A 15,484-nucleotide genomic window follows, 5' to 3' on the forward strand; every position below is an offset into this window, starting at 1 on the left:
AACTTATTTTGCATGTTAGAAGCATTTCACTAAACTACTAATATAACAGTATCAGCCCTCTTCGGGCATATTTTTACTGAGAAATTAATGAACATTTAGTCACAAAACTTCATCCAGTCCTAAAATAAAAAAAATATAAATAAGACACAGAACTGCTTGATAAAACCAAATGTTCACATATTTAATTGTTTCACTGTCCAAAACAATCTTTGGAGTTTGTATGTGGCTTGAACAAAACTGTGTGGCGTATGTTCATATCTTAATTTTCCTTGCAGTTTTTCTTCCAATTACAACTGATCTACCATGCTTCAAACACACATCTATTTTTCATATATATGTAATTAGAATCTGTTAGTTATTCTCACTTTTTTGTAAAAGATTTATAACAGAAATGAGTGAAATGAATGTAATATTAATCAGTTCTAATTCAGAGTAACTTGCCACTTTGTTGTTGTAGTTGATGTTTACCTGGGTGCTTATAATTTCCAAGTTTGCTTCTTCAAAGACTTGATGTAAAGCTTTAGTTAACTCAGCATACTCCACATCTTTAAAGTCAAAGCCAGGAAATACATCTTTAACTAGTGCATCAAATCGTGCGCAGTCTGCAAATGTAAGCTTTGACATGGTATTAAGTCTCAGAGCTTGAACCACCATGTGACTTTCATTAACTGGAAATAAAAGCAAAGAAGCCAGATTAGTTTAAGCTGTTTGATGGGGTTTTTTTCGTTGGAATATATTGGCACTTGAGCCCATACTGCTAAGAAGCTGAAGGTGGAGTCACAGCACAATGTTCCAGTTCATGTACCACTCTACTTGGAAGTTAAGACGAGTGCCTTACTGTAAGTATCATGTATGCTCACATATGCATTCTATATAGATACGAGATGGTTATGATGATGCCCACATAGTACATAATAGCCTAATAACTAAAGTGCAACTAAGATTAGCAATGCACAATAGCTCACTTGTTAAAGCACTCAAGAAAGAAATTAAGGACTTGGATTCTAGACCTTACTCTGCCAGAGGCAGTTTGAAGTCACATCTCTGAAGTGCATCCTAATTAATGATGTGTTCTGGTTTAGCCCCAGTCAGCAACTAAATACCACACAGCTGCCTGCTCACTCCCCCCACCCCTCTGGGATGGGGGAGAGAATCGGAAGGGCCAAAGTAAGAAAACTCATGGGTTGCGATAAGAACAGTTTAATAATTACAATAAAACAGTAATACCAATAATAATAGTTATATAATGAAAAACAAAATAACGAGAGAGAGACACAGAGAGAGAGAGAGAGAGAAATGAAACTTCAGGAGGAGGACAAAAAAAACCCAACAACCCAAACAACAAGTGATGTAGCCGCTCACCACCTGCTGACGAATGCTGCCTGTCCCCGAGCCACGATCACTGCCCACTGGCCCCGGCCAGCTCCCCCAAGTTAACATACTAGGCATGACGTTACATGATACGGAATATCCCTTTGGCCAGTTTGAATCCGCTCTCTTAGCTGTGCCCCCTCCCCTCCTGGCTTCTTGTGCACCCAGCAGAGTATGGGAAGCTGGAAAAGTCCTTGACTAGTACAAGAACTACCCAGCAACAACTAAAACATCGGTGTGTTATCAACATCGTTTTCATACTAAGTTCAAAGCACAGCACTATGCCAGCTGCAGTAAAGAAAATCAACTCTATCCCAGCTAAAACCATGACACTGACTATTCCAGAAGCAAACACTTTCCACAACCCCTCTTGAATCTGAAGCACCAGGAAAATGATAAGTTATTTGGGACCAGAACTAAAGCAGCCACAAGAAAAATAAAGATATGTATGATGGGAAAGGCACAGGGCTCTGATCTCTGGTTTTTTGCTTTTTTCATCAAATTACTTTCCCATGTAAAACACACACATTTGCAGAGAGCAGGACTAGGAATCACGGATTAAAATCATCCTCTGTTTCTGCCCTTCTTCTGGATGCATGATTGCCGCAAACCAGAATACACTAGAGCCCAAATTCAACACAAGGGACAGAAAGTGTTCATTCCCTAATTTCCCTTTTTCCTACAACTTTTTCCCAAATGTTCCAGAGGTTAAGGATTAGTATACCCTTCCAGAATTTAGAAAAAGTTCAATGTTTTTCATTCTGGGCAATGCCTTAAATGCAAATGCTTCTACAGGCAAATTTTCCAAATAGTACGATAAACAGTTAAGAGGAAAAATGTTGATGTTAAGGAATTTGATTTAGAAAGGTTGAACTACTTTACTAAAGGAAGTAATACAAAATTTATGCAACATTTAAGAACATGGCAAACATTCTGACATGCCAAAGGTTTTTTGACTCAACAATACAAGCAAACATAGAGAAACAGGAAACTACATTTGTTGGAAATATCTTAACATTCTCAAGCTAAGAGATAAAAAACAGAGGCCAACAAAAAAAAAAAAAGAAAAATTTCTGAGTCTAAATCATAAGCTAAATCCACCCATCTTGCCTTTCACAGGGTTACTGAAAATCATAATTTAAACCAGACCAAACAAATTAAGAAAATTTCACATATCTAAACATGAAGCTAAAATGTCATAGCAAGGAACAGTGATAGGAATGTGCCCTAAAACACATTGCTGATACTTCTTCTTTGGCAGATCCAAACTAAAGTCAATTGCAAATTCTTTAAAGTTGTCAGACCATTTGTAATGCCAAGATTTGTAAATCAAGGCTGTCTCTAAAAACTTTCAGTATAGTCTGGACAGATATATGCTGTTTAAGTGAACAAGAAGCAGTAGTTGTGTCCTAAAGATATGAAATGCTTATCCATCCCACACTCTTAATTCCCACTCATTTAACATCTAAACAACAACAAGCAAGCATTTTAAAAAAATCTCAAAAAAAAAAAAAATAGAGACCCAGTCTAGTCCAATACATTTCTATCACTTCTACCTGTCCTTACATTTGTCTCTGTCTACCAATCTCAATCTAATGCCATGTGACAATTTTAGCAATCCTCAAATAGAATCAAAATGATCTGATGACTGATGAATAGTGACAGCATCAGAGGATCAAATTTCCTGACCCAAGCCAAGTGAAAACAAGAGTCTTTGAGAATCACTCAAAATCATCCCAGAATAAAGTCCTATATCTATATTGTTATCATATAAAAACTCAATCTAGAATATGACAACAGTCTTTTATGATCTTCTAATGGAGGACTTTCACAGGTATTTTTTTCTTTTTTAAATTGCCTCCAGATCCAAGCCCTGGCTTCTCGAAACTCCAGCGATCAAGAAAGCTGTAGTGAATTATATCTGTACAATATCCTAAATAACCAAAAGTTTGGCACGGTCAACCTTACTTTCTTGATTTGCTTCACTTTTCTTCAGCTGATGCAGAAGACTGCCGCAGCCTCTCAAAACAGTCTTCAATGCTCGTAAACCCCAATCATAGTGCTGTTGTGGTGTCAGAAGCTCCCTAAATTTAAAAACAGCAATATTGTCATAAGATTTAGGTGACAGCACCTGAAATTTTTGTTTGGCGAATGAATATGGTTTGGGGCAAAAGAGGAACTGATGAGTATTTGTAGCACCATCTGTAATGTATTGGAAAGATATAAGAAATTTTCAGAGTGAGTATATTCAAAATTAATGCACTGATTATCGTCCCTAACAGCATTACTTAAAACCTCTAAACTATGTTCTCTCGAATATTCATGCTTAAAACCAAATAGTCACTTGCATTTCAACAACTTTAGGAGTCTAAATTCAACACAATGCTTGTGAGCATTCATATGCATGCTCACATTCATATTTAGTGAGTATAGTAAGGGAGCAGTACTTTGCCACCTTGCGATTATAACTGCATTCCAGATATTTTCGCACCTGAACCTCCTAATATATTGCAATATTTTTATTTTATAAGTTAAATTAGTATCTACATAGACGCATGGTATACCATTCAGATTTAAGAGCTGTATTGAATGTAGAACTTTAGATGACTCCACACCTGCAGTTTTATGTCTAGTTTTGCTTCTGACACATAGCTTTCTGCAATATCCAAGTAATAAAATATTGCAGAGAATTAACACAAAGCATAGACTAGATGGAGAAGAAATAAGATGGCAGTGAGATAACTGCAAGGATCAATGCTAAAATAAAAGCAGGAGAGAAGAGAATTAGAAAGGTAACATAACTAAGGGAAAGAAAAAAAAATACCCAAACAACTTACCTTGCTAGATTAAAAATAGCCACTAATTTTCTACCGAGTATTTTAGCATCCTTAAAGCCTTCTGAATACAAAATTACTTCTGCAATGAGTTCATTGTCTGGATGAGTCATAGCAACTGGCCTAAAAAGTTGTTTGAGGTTATCAGGCAGTTTTTGTCTTCCTCCATAACCTTTTCCAGCAGGATTCAGAGTGATAAATATTCCAGAATTATGATCCATTTCAACCTAGCATTAGAAGTGCATTGTAATAGTATATTGTCATACAAAACAGTATTGAGAAACCTCAGGTGGACTAGGCTCAGTTACAGTAGTCGGTTTCTAAGTTTGACCCAGTTGTTTACAGACTATTCTTATAAGAAGAAAATAAGTAAGTTTTGCTGTACCTTTTTGCCAAGCATCTCACATACAGGACTGTGTTTCTTCAATGCATGTTGAATTGTCTGAATCTGCATGGATACTGCAGACAATACAGCTTCCTCAAGTCTATTGAATTCATCAAAACAGCCCCAGGCACCACACTTCACTAAGCCCACAAATATGCGCCCCATTGACTTCACATCAATGCCCTTAAAATTAAAAAGAATACTATCAAAATTCAAATAACAATAAAGTAATGAAAGACTGTCTTGCCATCTATTAAAAAATATGTCATTGGAAATATCCACAAATTTCTAATGGAAACTGACAGATCATAAAGCAATATTATATTCTAGAAATACTTTTGATAAAGTATGGGCATAGATATCCACTTCTTAAATTGTACAGAACCATATTCACCTCATCACAATTAAAGACTAATACTTGTCTTCCAAGAAGGCCACCCAAGGCCTTTACTGATTCTGTCTTTCCAGTTCCAGCTGGACCATAGGGATTTCCTCCAAGGCCCATCTTCATAGCCTGAGTAAGAGTTAGGTAACACTTATCTGTCAAAGGTGTATAAACAAGTTTAGGGGAATTACCCTGCAGAAACAAAACAAATTATATTGATTGGTAGACAGAAATTATTGACAATGTAATTTCATGAATTTCATTCATAAGTCATTAACCTGAAAACATAACACAACAGTCTAGATTACTGTCTCATTAAGTATATTAATTTGTTTACAGTTATGAATTTTTCCTGATTTTATATCAAATGTCAAAGCATTGTGCAAATTTTTCTTACAATTACAGAAAAGGGGTCGACACAAACGAAAATGGACTGATACATAAAAGTAGCAGGCATATTAGAAAATATTTATATGATACTGTAGTTGTTTTCCATACAACTTACATTTACCCTATCAATATCAAGAATGAAAATTATTACCCTATCTTTTAGTATTTTCTATGAAACAGCGTGCTAAGGACACATGCTAAGTTGAAAAAAACTTAGCAACTTGGCAACAGTTGGGAGACAACCAGCAGCATGCATGAAATGACAGTGTTTGACACGTATATGAAAGCCACCAGGTAAAAATTAAACATACCACACCTGATATTCATACGTATATTGGAGTTCAGCATCTACCATCTGAACATAACATTTTTGGTCTTTCAGATAAAATCTCAGCTGCTTCTTCCAAGCCCAGTCTTCAACATTGTGAACCTGGGCTTGATTCAGCTGCTTCACCACATCAATGTTATGAATGATATCAAGAATCAGAGCTTTAAGCTTGAGCTCAAGAATTTCTGACGCTGCAAATAACCACAAAAAAGAAATTCACAACAGCGTAGTAAGGAAGGTACACGTTACCCATTTCCAAGGTCACTGTGCTGCTTTCTTTTATCAGCAGATTTTATTCAGATCTCGTTTTGATTATATATAGACATATTATTTATTATCTAAAGCAAGCAGAATAAAATGAGATCCTGACAAAGAATGTGAATCATCATGTAATTTCAGTCATTTAGAAGTGATTTGGTCTGCCTCTACACTCAATAGAGAGAGCCAGAGGCTTTACTGGAAAGCAATTTATTCCACAGAAAGGGAGCTTACATAAAGGACCACTCTTACAGCCTGCTGAAGGCAGGTGATACGAATCCTATTCCTAATTAATATATCAGATGTTAACAGTTCATAAATTCTAAACAAGAATTTAATACAGTAAGCAGCTACACAAATGTGGTGGAAGACTCAATTACATGTCACATTGAGTATTTTTATAGGTATAGAGTAAAAGCCATCTCACCTAACCTACACTACCAAATTTTACATCTGAGGGAGTCATTCAAAGCCCCCTTCTAGTCAAAAGAGAGGAATAAGCACTCAAAGGCATAATTATTCTAATCCATTTGGACTATATAAGATTCAGAACAATCATGACTTGAGAATAACTAGTTTATTGGTTTTGCTGCAGAGGTACTAAAAAATTATTAGTTCAGATGCAGATGTATACATCTAAGACAGAAAAAGAGAATAACCTACATAGTTATACTGAACATATTTCCATGACATAAAGTACCTCAATGGCTGTTTGGCCAGTTCCAATGAAACATAACACTACAGCACAGCTCAGTAGGTGAGGACAACTTATCAGTAAATACAGAAAACAAAAATTATAAAAAGTTATTAAAAAGTTAAAGAGGTGTACAAATATATAAATGCTGCAGGATCATTTTTAATCTAAATAAAAATCCATTGTCCACTCTGAAATATTAAATACACTCATCTTGGCAGTAATAGGTGGCTAACTTCAGGGAACTCAACTTCATGAACTCAAATCAAGACAGATTTATATAACTTCCTGTTTAAATAAACAAAATGTTAAGTATCATACAACTACATAGTCCTTATAAAGAATTATATATTAATGATCATTTCTATACCTGTACTCCCGGTACCTTCTATACTAGTATCAATGCTAGTATAATGTTCCAGTTTAGCCATGAGTTCCAATTCTAACTGTTGCAGATTATGGTCTTTGATAGCACTTTCAACATCTTCAGTGAACTGAATTTGTTCTGCCAAGGAAAGAATCTTTGGAAAAGAAAGTTCAAATTACATTTTATAAATACATACGACAGAAAGAAAATAAGTTTTTCAATTAATTTATAATTGCTTATGTTTATAACTGTGATGTCTGATATTTGAAGTATATTACTGTGTCATTTTTAAACAAAGCCAAACATAGCCATCTTAAACCTCATAAAATTTGGCAAAAACTTGCAATGTAATCCAATACAGCAAGTCCCTTACCTGTTCTACAGTGTGTAGTAGCAAAAATTTTAAAGTATCTTTTCCCATTAAATGATGTGTTGGGTGGAAACTACCACATTGTAGGCACACTAAGCCAGTACTCAACAGGCTCAGGAGCACCTCTGACTTTGTGTGTCACTGATCAGCTAACACAGTATTTTGCATTCTTGTTTCTAACACTCCACTTATGTTCTAATTACTTTAAGTTCACTGGAAAAGCCCTGTCTGAGCTCTGAAGGTTCAGACAAACTTGACACTGAGAAGATCTGTAACAAAAAAAATTCCACCAATTATGCCAATCTGAAGATTTGTAACATTAACTGCATTCTCAGGGAGGAAGAGAGGAAGTAGCGGACCTGTGAGGGAGTGACAGACAGGATCACTGAGCAAAGGGCATGGGGTGGTGGGACAGGAAGAGATCGCAAAACTCAACCAAATGGGGCTTACGCAGGGTCACCTCCAGCACTTGCATGTCAGCAAGGAAGTGCCTAAAGGCACCATTATGGAGAAATCCCCCAAACCCTCTCCAGAAATTCAACATGCTGGGGTACCTCTCTGAAGTGCCTGTACTCTAATGCACGTGATATGGGGAATAAACTTAATGAATTGTAGATGTGCAGTTGCAGGATCTTGCTGGGATCATGGAGATGTGGTGGGGTGGTTCCCATAAATGGAGTGTTGCAAAGGAGGGATACAGGCTTATAAGGAAGGACAGGAAGGGAATATGAGGAGGGGGAGTCACCCTTTATCTGAGAGAACAGCTGGAGTGCATGGAGCTGGATGCATGGGGATGGTGCATGGGGATGGATAAGGACCCAGCTGTTGTAGTGGGTGTCTGCTCAAGGCCACCTGACCAGAAGAACAAGTGGATGAGGCCCTATACAGACAGATGGGAGCAGCCTCACATTCACAGGCCCTGGTCCTCAGAGGGGATTTCCACCACCGCAGTACCTGCTGGAGGGGCAAAACAGCAGGACATAAGTGATCCAGGAAGTTCCTGGAGTCCACCAATGACAAATTCCTCTTCCAAGTAACAGAGGACCCAATAAGGACAGGTGCTTTATTGGACACAGTCCAGTGAAAGGCCACAAAGATGATTAAGGGACTGGAGCATCTCTCCTATGAGGAAAGCCTGGGAGAGCTGGGACTGTTCAGCCTGGAGAAGAGAAGGTTCAGGGGCGGATCTTATAAATTTCTAGAAATACCTGAATGGAGGGTGTAAAGAAGACAGAGCCAGGCTCTTTTCAGAAGTGCCCAGTGACTGGACAAGAGGCAATGGGCACAAACTGAAACACAGGAGGCTCTGACGTCTGAACATTAGGAAACACTTTTTTACTGCGAGAGTGACAGAGCACTGGAAGAGGTTGCCCAGGGAGGTGGTGGAGTCTCCATTCCTGGAGACATTCAAAACCTGGACATGGTCCTGGGCGAACCAGCTGCAGGTGGCCTTGCTGGAGCAGTGGGGTTTGACCAGATGATCTCTAGAGGTGCCTTCCCACCACAACCGTTCTGTGATTCTGTGCGAATCTCTGTGCTATTGGTCAAAATTGCATGAAAGAATTTCATGTTCATGACTATTTCTGCTTATTTGGCTAAGCTTTAGAAACTATATTTTAATCAGATGCAAAAAAGCCTTTTTTATGTTACTAAGTCTTAGCAGCCCTGCATGTAACATTCACTACCGATTTACATCAAATTTAATAAAGAGATGGATGTTAGATCAGGTGCCATGTAAAAGACTTGAATATTTCAAATTTACAAAAAAATTACAAGAACCCATATTCCTAATAATTTCTTTATACTATAAATTAATAAAATGGATTTGTTTTGGGGTTATTTTCTTCCAAATCCATACGTATACTTCTTTACAAGACTTCAGAAATAACTTACTTGGTAAATCTAAGACTACACAGTGCCATTACTGGATCAACTACTACCTGGGAAGGAAAGAGCGATGGGTCAACTGAACCTTGTGATTTTTTTCCAACATTAACGCAGTCAATTAACATTTTTTTCAGGGTCTCCTTCATCTCCAAAGCCAAACTGTTTAGCCACACCTGGCAAAGAGATGAAAAAAACTCAAAAGTTACATTATAAAATAATTTCTCAAATACACTTGAACCGTACTTTGATTTTCTTACCTCCACATCATTTGATAGAAGAACTTTATTTCTAAGTGGCACAGTTTCTCCTTCTACAGACTTCATGGCAACTATGTATCTAAATTCTTCATCAAAGCTCACACTATTAATGCCTATTAATCAGAAAACAGCAATGAAGTTATATATTGTTAAAGTCAAACTTTAATTCCTTAGTGTCTAGTAGCAGAAAGAGAGGAAAAAAAGTCTGCAACAGATTATTTAGCTTTGAAGAACCTCGTTTCTAAATAAGTACATTTCACAGATGAAGATTAATGCATTACCAGCAAAAAGTTTCTTAAGATGAGACTGGATAACCAGAGGATTTGTGGACTGTCCTAAAATTTCTAATAAGTCATCATCTCCAATGAAATAGAATCTTGGAAATGCTGAGCGCTTTTCCTGCACAAAACCAAAATAAATCAGTTCTGTTAATTTAAATTCATACTCATTGACATTCTGTATAGAAAACTATGTTAATGTCAGCTGTACCTCCAAAAACTCATTCAAGGACCTCTGACATCTCTGAAGCTGGTCAAGTATGGTAATTAAGGTATTTCTTATTCCTGTCCGGGCATTCAGTGATGTTATCCGATTGTCACTCTTTATATCTGACATAATGGATCTTGACAGAAAAAAATTGAATAATTCATAAAACAACCATTACAGTTTTAAACTGAATATGATACACATGCAGTCATGTAAGTAAAAATTAAAGTACAGATAAGTTATATAAATATCTAACTTTCAGTTTTCAGTATTAAAGAAGCAACATTTCAGAATTTACCTCAATGTCTCTCCAATGTAATTTAATAACTGTTTCTTGCTAAAATTTCTCTACCCAAACCCAAGAAAATGCAATTCTTGACTTTTATTTCCTTCTAAGAAGTCATATCAAGACAGCTAATGGTACATATCTTTCTACATTTCTAAAATCTCCTCTCTTTTTTTCTCTTTAACTTGTTTGGAACAATAGACCATCTGTTTCTCCCCAAAGTCCATCTGTGTATTTTCTTAGTGAATAAAGTGCTTGTCTTCAACAAGAAATGATTCTTTTAAAAACGATTACATCACCTCTGCTTCTCTTGACAAGACTGACCTTGTGTTTTCCTGCCTTGTTCATGATATTTGACGTTTCATGTGATTCTCTCTTCACATGTACCCCATTAAATGAAACCTATGTTACCACCTTTATTCAGATCTTGGTCACTGCCACCCATCTGTATCTACTGTATTCCTGTTGCTGACCTTCATTTCCATACATATTCCACTTGTTCCATATATTTTCACCATGAAGTCTAGACGTGTCAAAGATACTATAAAAAATAAACCACAATCCGTACACTAACCTGAAGTCTTCATCAACTCTGTTAAAACGAGCCTGTTCTTTGGGCAGAGCTCCACGACCAAATATTGGTTCCAAATATACCCACTTCCTTTGAATTTGGTTTAAATTCTGCAGATGCTCATCCAAATCAGCCAGTTTTTTTTCCCAGATGGAAATTTTATCTTCAAAACCTTTGTAATATGGAGAGTCCTTGAGGGACTGTAGGAGACAGCGATGATCTCCAACTTGGTTGACTATGTCCTTCCAGTCTTTAATAAGCCTGAGAGTCTTGCCTTGGCTATCTTCATAATCCGTTAATGTAAAGACAGCTCCAACTCCCCAGAGTTCAAGCTCTCGTAATGATTCTCTGATTGTGACTTCACCTTGGGCCCGACAATTCAAATCCTATTTAAAAGCATAAATAGATTTCGTTTGAAACTACAGAGCTTGCAATAAACTTTTGATTCAAAAATTTAACGTAACTTCTAGTTCTATATTAAGACAAATATAAATATGCATAGAGAACAAGATATACTACATAAATTAAATTGTAAAATAAAACATAGTACCCTTATTTGAAATTATACACACCTTAAGTTCCGTTGCTTTTTCTATAATGGCATCTGTCACTTTTAGCAGATCTCCAAACAACAAACCCTCAAGCGTAGTGCCTCGGGGAAGACCCAGAAGGCGAAAGAGATCCAGCCAATGGTCTGGAGAAAGATGTTCTCCTCTTATATATTTTAGGAGTGGAATTATCTTCTATAGGAAAAATGCATTTGTGAATCCATCTAGTCTTTATGAAAATTGTATCTCTTTGATTACAGAGTGACATGCTATTCAAACAAAACAAAAATTTACACTCTTAAACTAAATTACCTTTTTTCAATTCCCGGATTTAATGTTTAGGTGTATAACTCTGAGGAAAACTCATTGCTAAATGTGTGTCTATGTAAACTTTAATGACCCTCCTATCCACTGTAAGGAACTAAAAGATTCTCAAAAGTAGAGTGAAATGTTCAAAACAGTATCACAAGATTTTTTGTTAAATTCTGATTTTCTTAGAAAAACTGAAAATTGAGCTACAGAATGAAGTAATACCCAGTAATACCAAAACAGTTTGTGTTTTATACCCCTTTCTGTAATCAGCATCTTACTTTGTATTTGTCCACTTCTTTTTGCAATTTTACTGTCATTACAGTATGTTCTTCCATCTTCCTCATTTTGTCATGCCAGTTAAACAAAAATTCCTCAAATAGGTATGTTTTACTCCTGCATGGAAAATCAAATATAGAAAGGTCATAACAACACAGTACTATAACCACACATGTATGTCCTTGAAAAATAAAGTAAGAAAATCATACCTAAAAGTAATCCAGTCTTCTTTCCCTTTTGCCTGAAAACCTTGATAAAACTCTTCATACAATGTCCAGACTTCAACACAACTCTTAATATCTTGACATACAACTTTTGACAATGAGAAGTCAGGCTCTTCCAATTTAAAATGATGGCATTCTTCACTGAATGAAAATTGTATCATACACTAGATTATTCCATTATACATTTATGGTTTAAGAGATGGCAATATGGAAATAATTACACTTTTTTAAGAAAACCATTGGTTTCATTGAAGGACACTGCTACTAGCTGCAATTTCCTTATAGTCTCCTTTTCAAATAGAAATAACAAAGGAATACCAGGGATAACTCTCCTACACAGTGACCTTCTCTCATATTCACAATTATTGCCCATAACTTCCATTTCTTTCTTATGAGAAAAATCATTTACTTTGTGCCCCAAAAATAAAGCTTGAAATAAAAAAAACTTTTAAAATTGATTGTTTCTTCCTATGAAGTAGAAAGAATATGCTGATTTTATTTACTGTCATATTTAAGGGGCATGCTAAGAATTTAAATAGAAAACACTGTCCACTCAAGATTTGCCTAGTGAAAGTAGGCACCCAGCAGAGAAATCCTTTCCTTTTGCACAACAGCCTATCAGATAGGACACTTGCTCAAGAAATGGGAGGGACGAGCCTGTGCCCACCTAAGTTACAGAGGACTGAAGCAATAATTCCCCCTCTTGGACCAATACCCCAAGCCTTCTCTTAGTGAGAACTTCAGAAGTCAGAATCAAGCCTTTAGTGTACAGACTCCCTGACTTGAAAGCCTTCCAAAAGCATTCAAAAAAATTCAAGAAAAAAACAGCTCTAGAATTCATGTTATGTAAAATGAACAAAAAGGACCCTGAAAAACTAATGAAAGACATGTAATACAAATAAAATTAAATTCCTTATATTATCTGTTGTGATAAAATTCAGTTAACATTTTCTGAGATACTATTGCTGCAAAAGATCCATACAATAATAAGTAATATATACAGGGAAGTAAACATACATTAGTTTTTCTTTCACAGTTTCAAGTTCATCAAATTCTTTCTTTTTTTCCTTTATGATCTGAGCACTTTTCTCAAGCACATCCTGATCACCTGTTTCAATGACATCATCACGTGGCTTTAGCTGATCCCAACGAGCTTTAAACTTTTCCAGGTCTTGAAGATATATATTAATATGTGAAATCACATTTCCTTTCATCATTTCAATCTGTAAAGCAAGAGTTAAAATGAAATTCCTTCAATGGTTCGTAACTACAACTGTGATCAAAATCAAAGTATCAACTTCAAAATTTGATCAAAACTTGATAACTACAAGTTGATCAAAATCAAAAAGCTTCTTGTATAATACCCTAAGAAATAGTTCATCTTTATTCTTCTGGTTTTTTAAAAAAAGTGAGCACTCATTTTTGCATGCTGGTATTTGAGACATATTTATTTGGCCTATGCCACCTACTAAGCCTGCATCTTATAGCACACAGGAAAATTGTTATATTTGCATGGCATATTGATATCTTCAGCAGGACTCATTTGAGTTCAGCAATTTGCCTGTGGACTGAAATTACAGGACTGCGCACAGTTTAGCAAAGTCATGTGAAAAAAAATAACAAGCATCGGTACTAAAAACATGATAAAGTAATGAAAAAAGCTACCTTTTAACTGTTACCCCATTTTCCTTGGTTAACCATTGCATTCATTAAGCCACCTCTGTCTCCAGAAAGTTCTCTGAGACACAAGTATAACAATGTAACATTCATTTCAGCATCCGTTCAACAGAAGTATTCTTCCTTTAAAGGTTCTCCCTCAATTCAGTAATGCTGGTGTTTACACTAAAGTAGATTATTAGGTAAAGTATTAATCTTTCATTCTTACCTGTTCTGTAATCATAAGCTGGTGGCTCTCCATCATTAATTCAAATTTATCCCATGTAGCTCTTAGGTTACTGATAGTGTCCAAACCTGAACCAGCCACAGTTCGCAAAAGTTTGTTTTTATCTTCAGCCTCTTGAAAGAGGAGAAAAATCTAAATTCAAACAGATAAAAAATGTGTGTGTGTAAAAATTCAGCAAATCCTGTTTATCCAAACTGTAAGCAAATAGATAAGAAATATATAAGAATCATCAATTGTGCATGCACAGAATATATGTCTATCTATAGCTGGTTTTTACCATACTGTTTATAGATTACCATTAAAACACTGGAAAAATTATTATCATCTGAGCTATTTAGAGAAATATTCAGCCTTGATCCTGACATGAAATATACAGAAGTGAGTGCTTACTATGAAACAAATGCCTCTATATATTGCAGAGTTCCACTCAACCAGATTCAAGAACAGCAGCAGAGCAACAGAATTCAGTAAATACATATAAATGTATAAATGTGTGCTGGGTCTGGATGGGATGGAGTTCTTTTTCTTCATAGAGGCTCATACATTGCTATGTTTTAGATTTGTGACCAAAACAATACTAGGAACACACTAATATTTCACCTATTGCTGAAAAGTGTTTCCATACCATCACTGCCTTCTCTGTTTCTCATTCTGCCTCGCCCCCGCCCCCCCCCGCAGTGAATAGATTGGGTGAGCACAAATGGTTGGGAGAGGACACAGCTAGGCAGAGATATTCCATGCAGTATAATGTCATGTTCAGCAGTAAACGGGGTGGGGTGGGGTTTAGGTAGGTTCAACATCTTTTGCTCAAGACCTGGCTGGGCATTGGTCTATCTGTGGAAGGTGGTGAGTGACTGCCCACTTGTCCGTCGTTTGTTTCCTTCCTTCCTTCCTTCCTTCCTTCCTTCCTTCCTTCCTTCCTTCCTTCCTTCCTTCCTTCCTTCCTTCCTTCCTTCCTTCCTTCCTTCCTTCCTTCCTCCCTTCCTCCCTCCCTTCCTCCCTTCCTCCCTTCCTCCCTTCCTTCCTCCCTTCCTCCCTTCCTCCCTTCCTTCCTCCCTTCCTCCCTTCCTCCCTCCCTTCCTCCCTCCCTTCCTCCCTTCCTCCCTCCCTCCCTCCCTTCCTCCCTTCCTCCCTCCCTTCCTCCCTTCCTCCCTTCCTTCCTCCCTTCCTCCCTTCCTTCCTCCCTTCCTCCCTTCCTCCCTCCCTTCCTCCCTTCCTTCCTTCCCTTCCTTCCACTTTTTCTTTACTTTTTGAACTATTTTGATCTTGAACCACAAGTTTTCTCACTTTTATACTTGCTTTCCTCTTCTCCTGTCCCAGCAGGGGTAGGGGAGGCTGTGAGTGAGTTAGGA

The 15,484-nt window shown here is 36.8% G+C and overlaps 1 protein-coding gene across 3 annotated transcripts in view; it reads right to left on the reverse strand.

Annotated features, from left to right (window-relative positions):
- Window positions 1-15,484, reverse strand: part of DYNC2H1 (dynein cytoplasmic 2 heavy chain 1) — a 192,917-nt gene that overhangs the window by 153,843 nt on the left and 23,590 nt on the right. For all 3 annotated transcript variants that reach the window (XM_064441295.1, XM_064441296.1, XM_064441297.1), the window contains exons 21-37: window positions 14,115-14,264; window positions 13,247-13,452; window positions 12,215-12,370; window positions 12,008-12,122; window positions 11,442-11,612; window positions 10,873-11,255; window positions 10,016-10,148; window positions 9,808-9,925; window positions 9,527-9,639; window positions 9,323-9,442; window positions 7,016-7,166; window positions 5,682-5,884; window positions 4,985-5,167; window positions 4,591-4,773; window positions 4,209-4,432; window positions 3,340-3,455; window positions 469-668 (exon numbers count right to left, since the gene is read on the reverse strand). In XM_064441295.1, the coding sequence (XP_064297365.1) occupies window positions 469-668; window positions 3,340-3,455; window positions 4,209-4,432; window positions 4,591-4,773; window positions 4,985-5,167; window positions 5,682-5,884; window positions 7,016-7,166; window positions 9,323-9,442; window positions 9,527-9,639; window positions 9,808-9,925; window positions 10,016-10,148; window positions 10,873-11,255; window positions 11,442-11,612; window positions 12,008-12,122; window positions 12,215-12,370; window positions 13,247-13,452; window positions 14,115-14,264 (2,925 nt within the window). The remainder of the gene's footprint in view (window positions 1-468; window positions 669-3,339; window positions 3,456-4,208; window positions 4,433-4,590; window positions 4,774-4,984; window positions 5,168-5,681; window positions 5,885-7,015; window positions 7,167-9,322; window positions 9,443-9,526; window positions 9,640-9,807; window positions 9,926-10,015; window positions 10,149-10,872; window positions 11,256-11,441; window positions 11,613-12,007; window positions 12,123-12,214; window positions 12,371-13,246; window positions 13,453-14,114; window positions 14,265-15,484) is intronic.

The sequence above is a fragment of the Phalacrocorax carbo genome, chromosome 1 (genome assembly GCF_963921805.1).
Source record: "Phalacrocorax carbo chromosome 1, bPhaCar2.1, whole genome shotgun sequence".
NCBI lineage: Eukaryota > Metazoa > Chordata > Aves > Suliformes > Phalacrocoracidae > Phalacrocorax > Phalacrocorax carbo.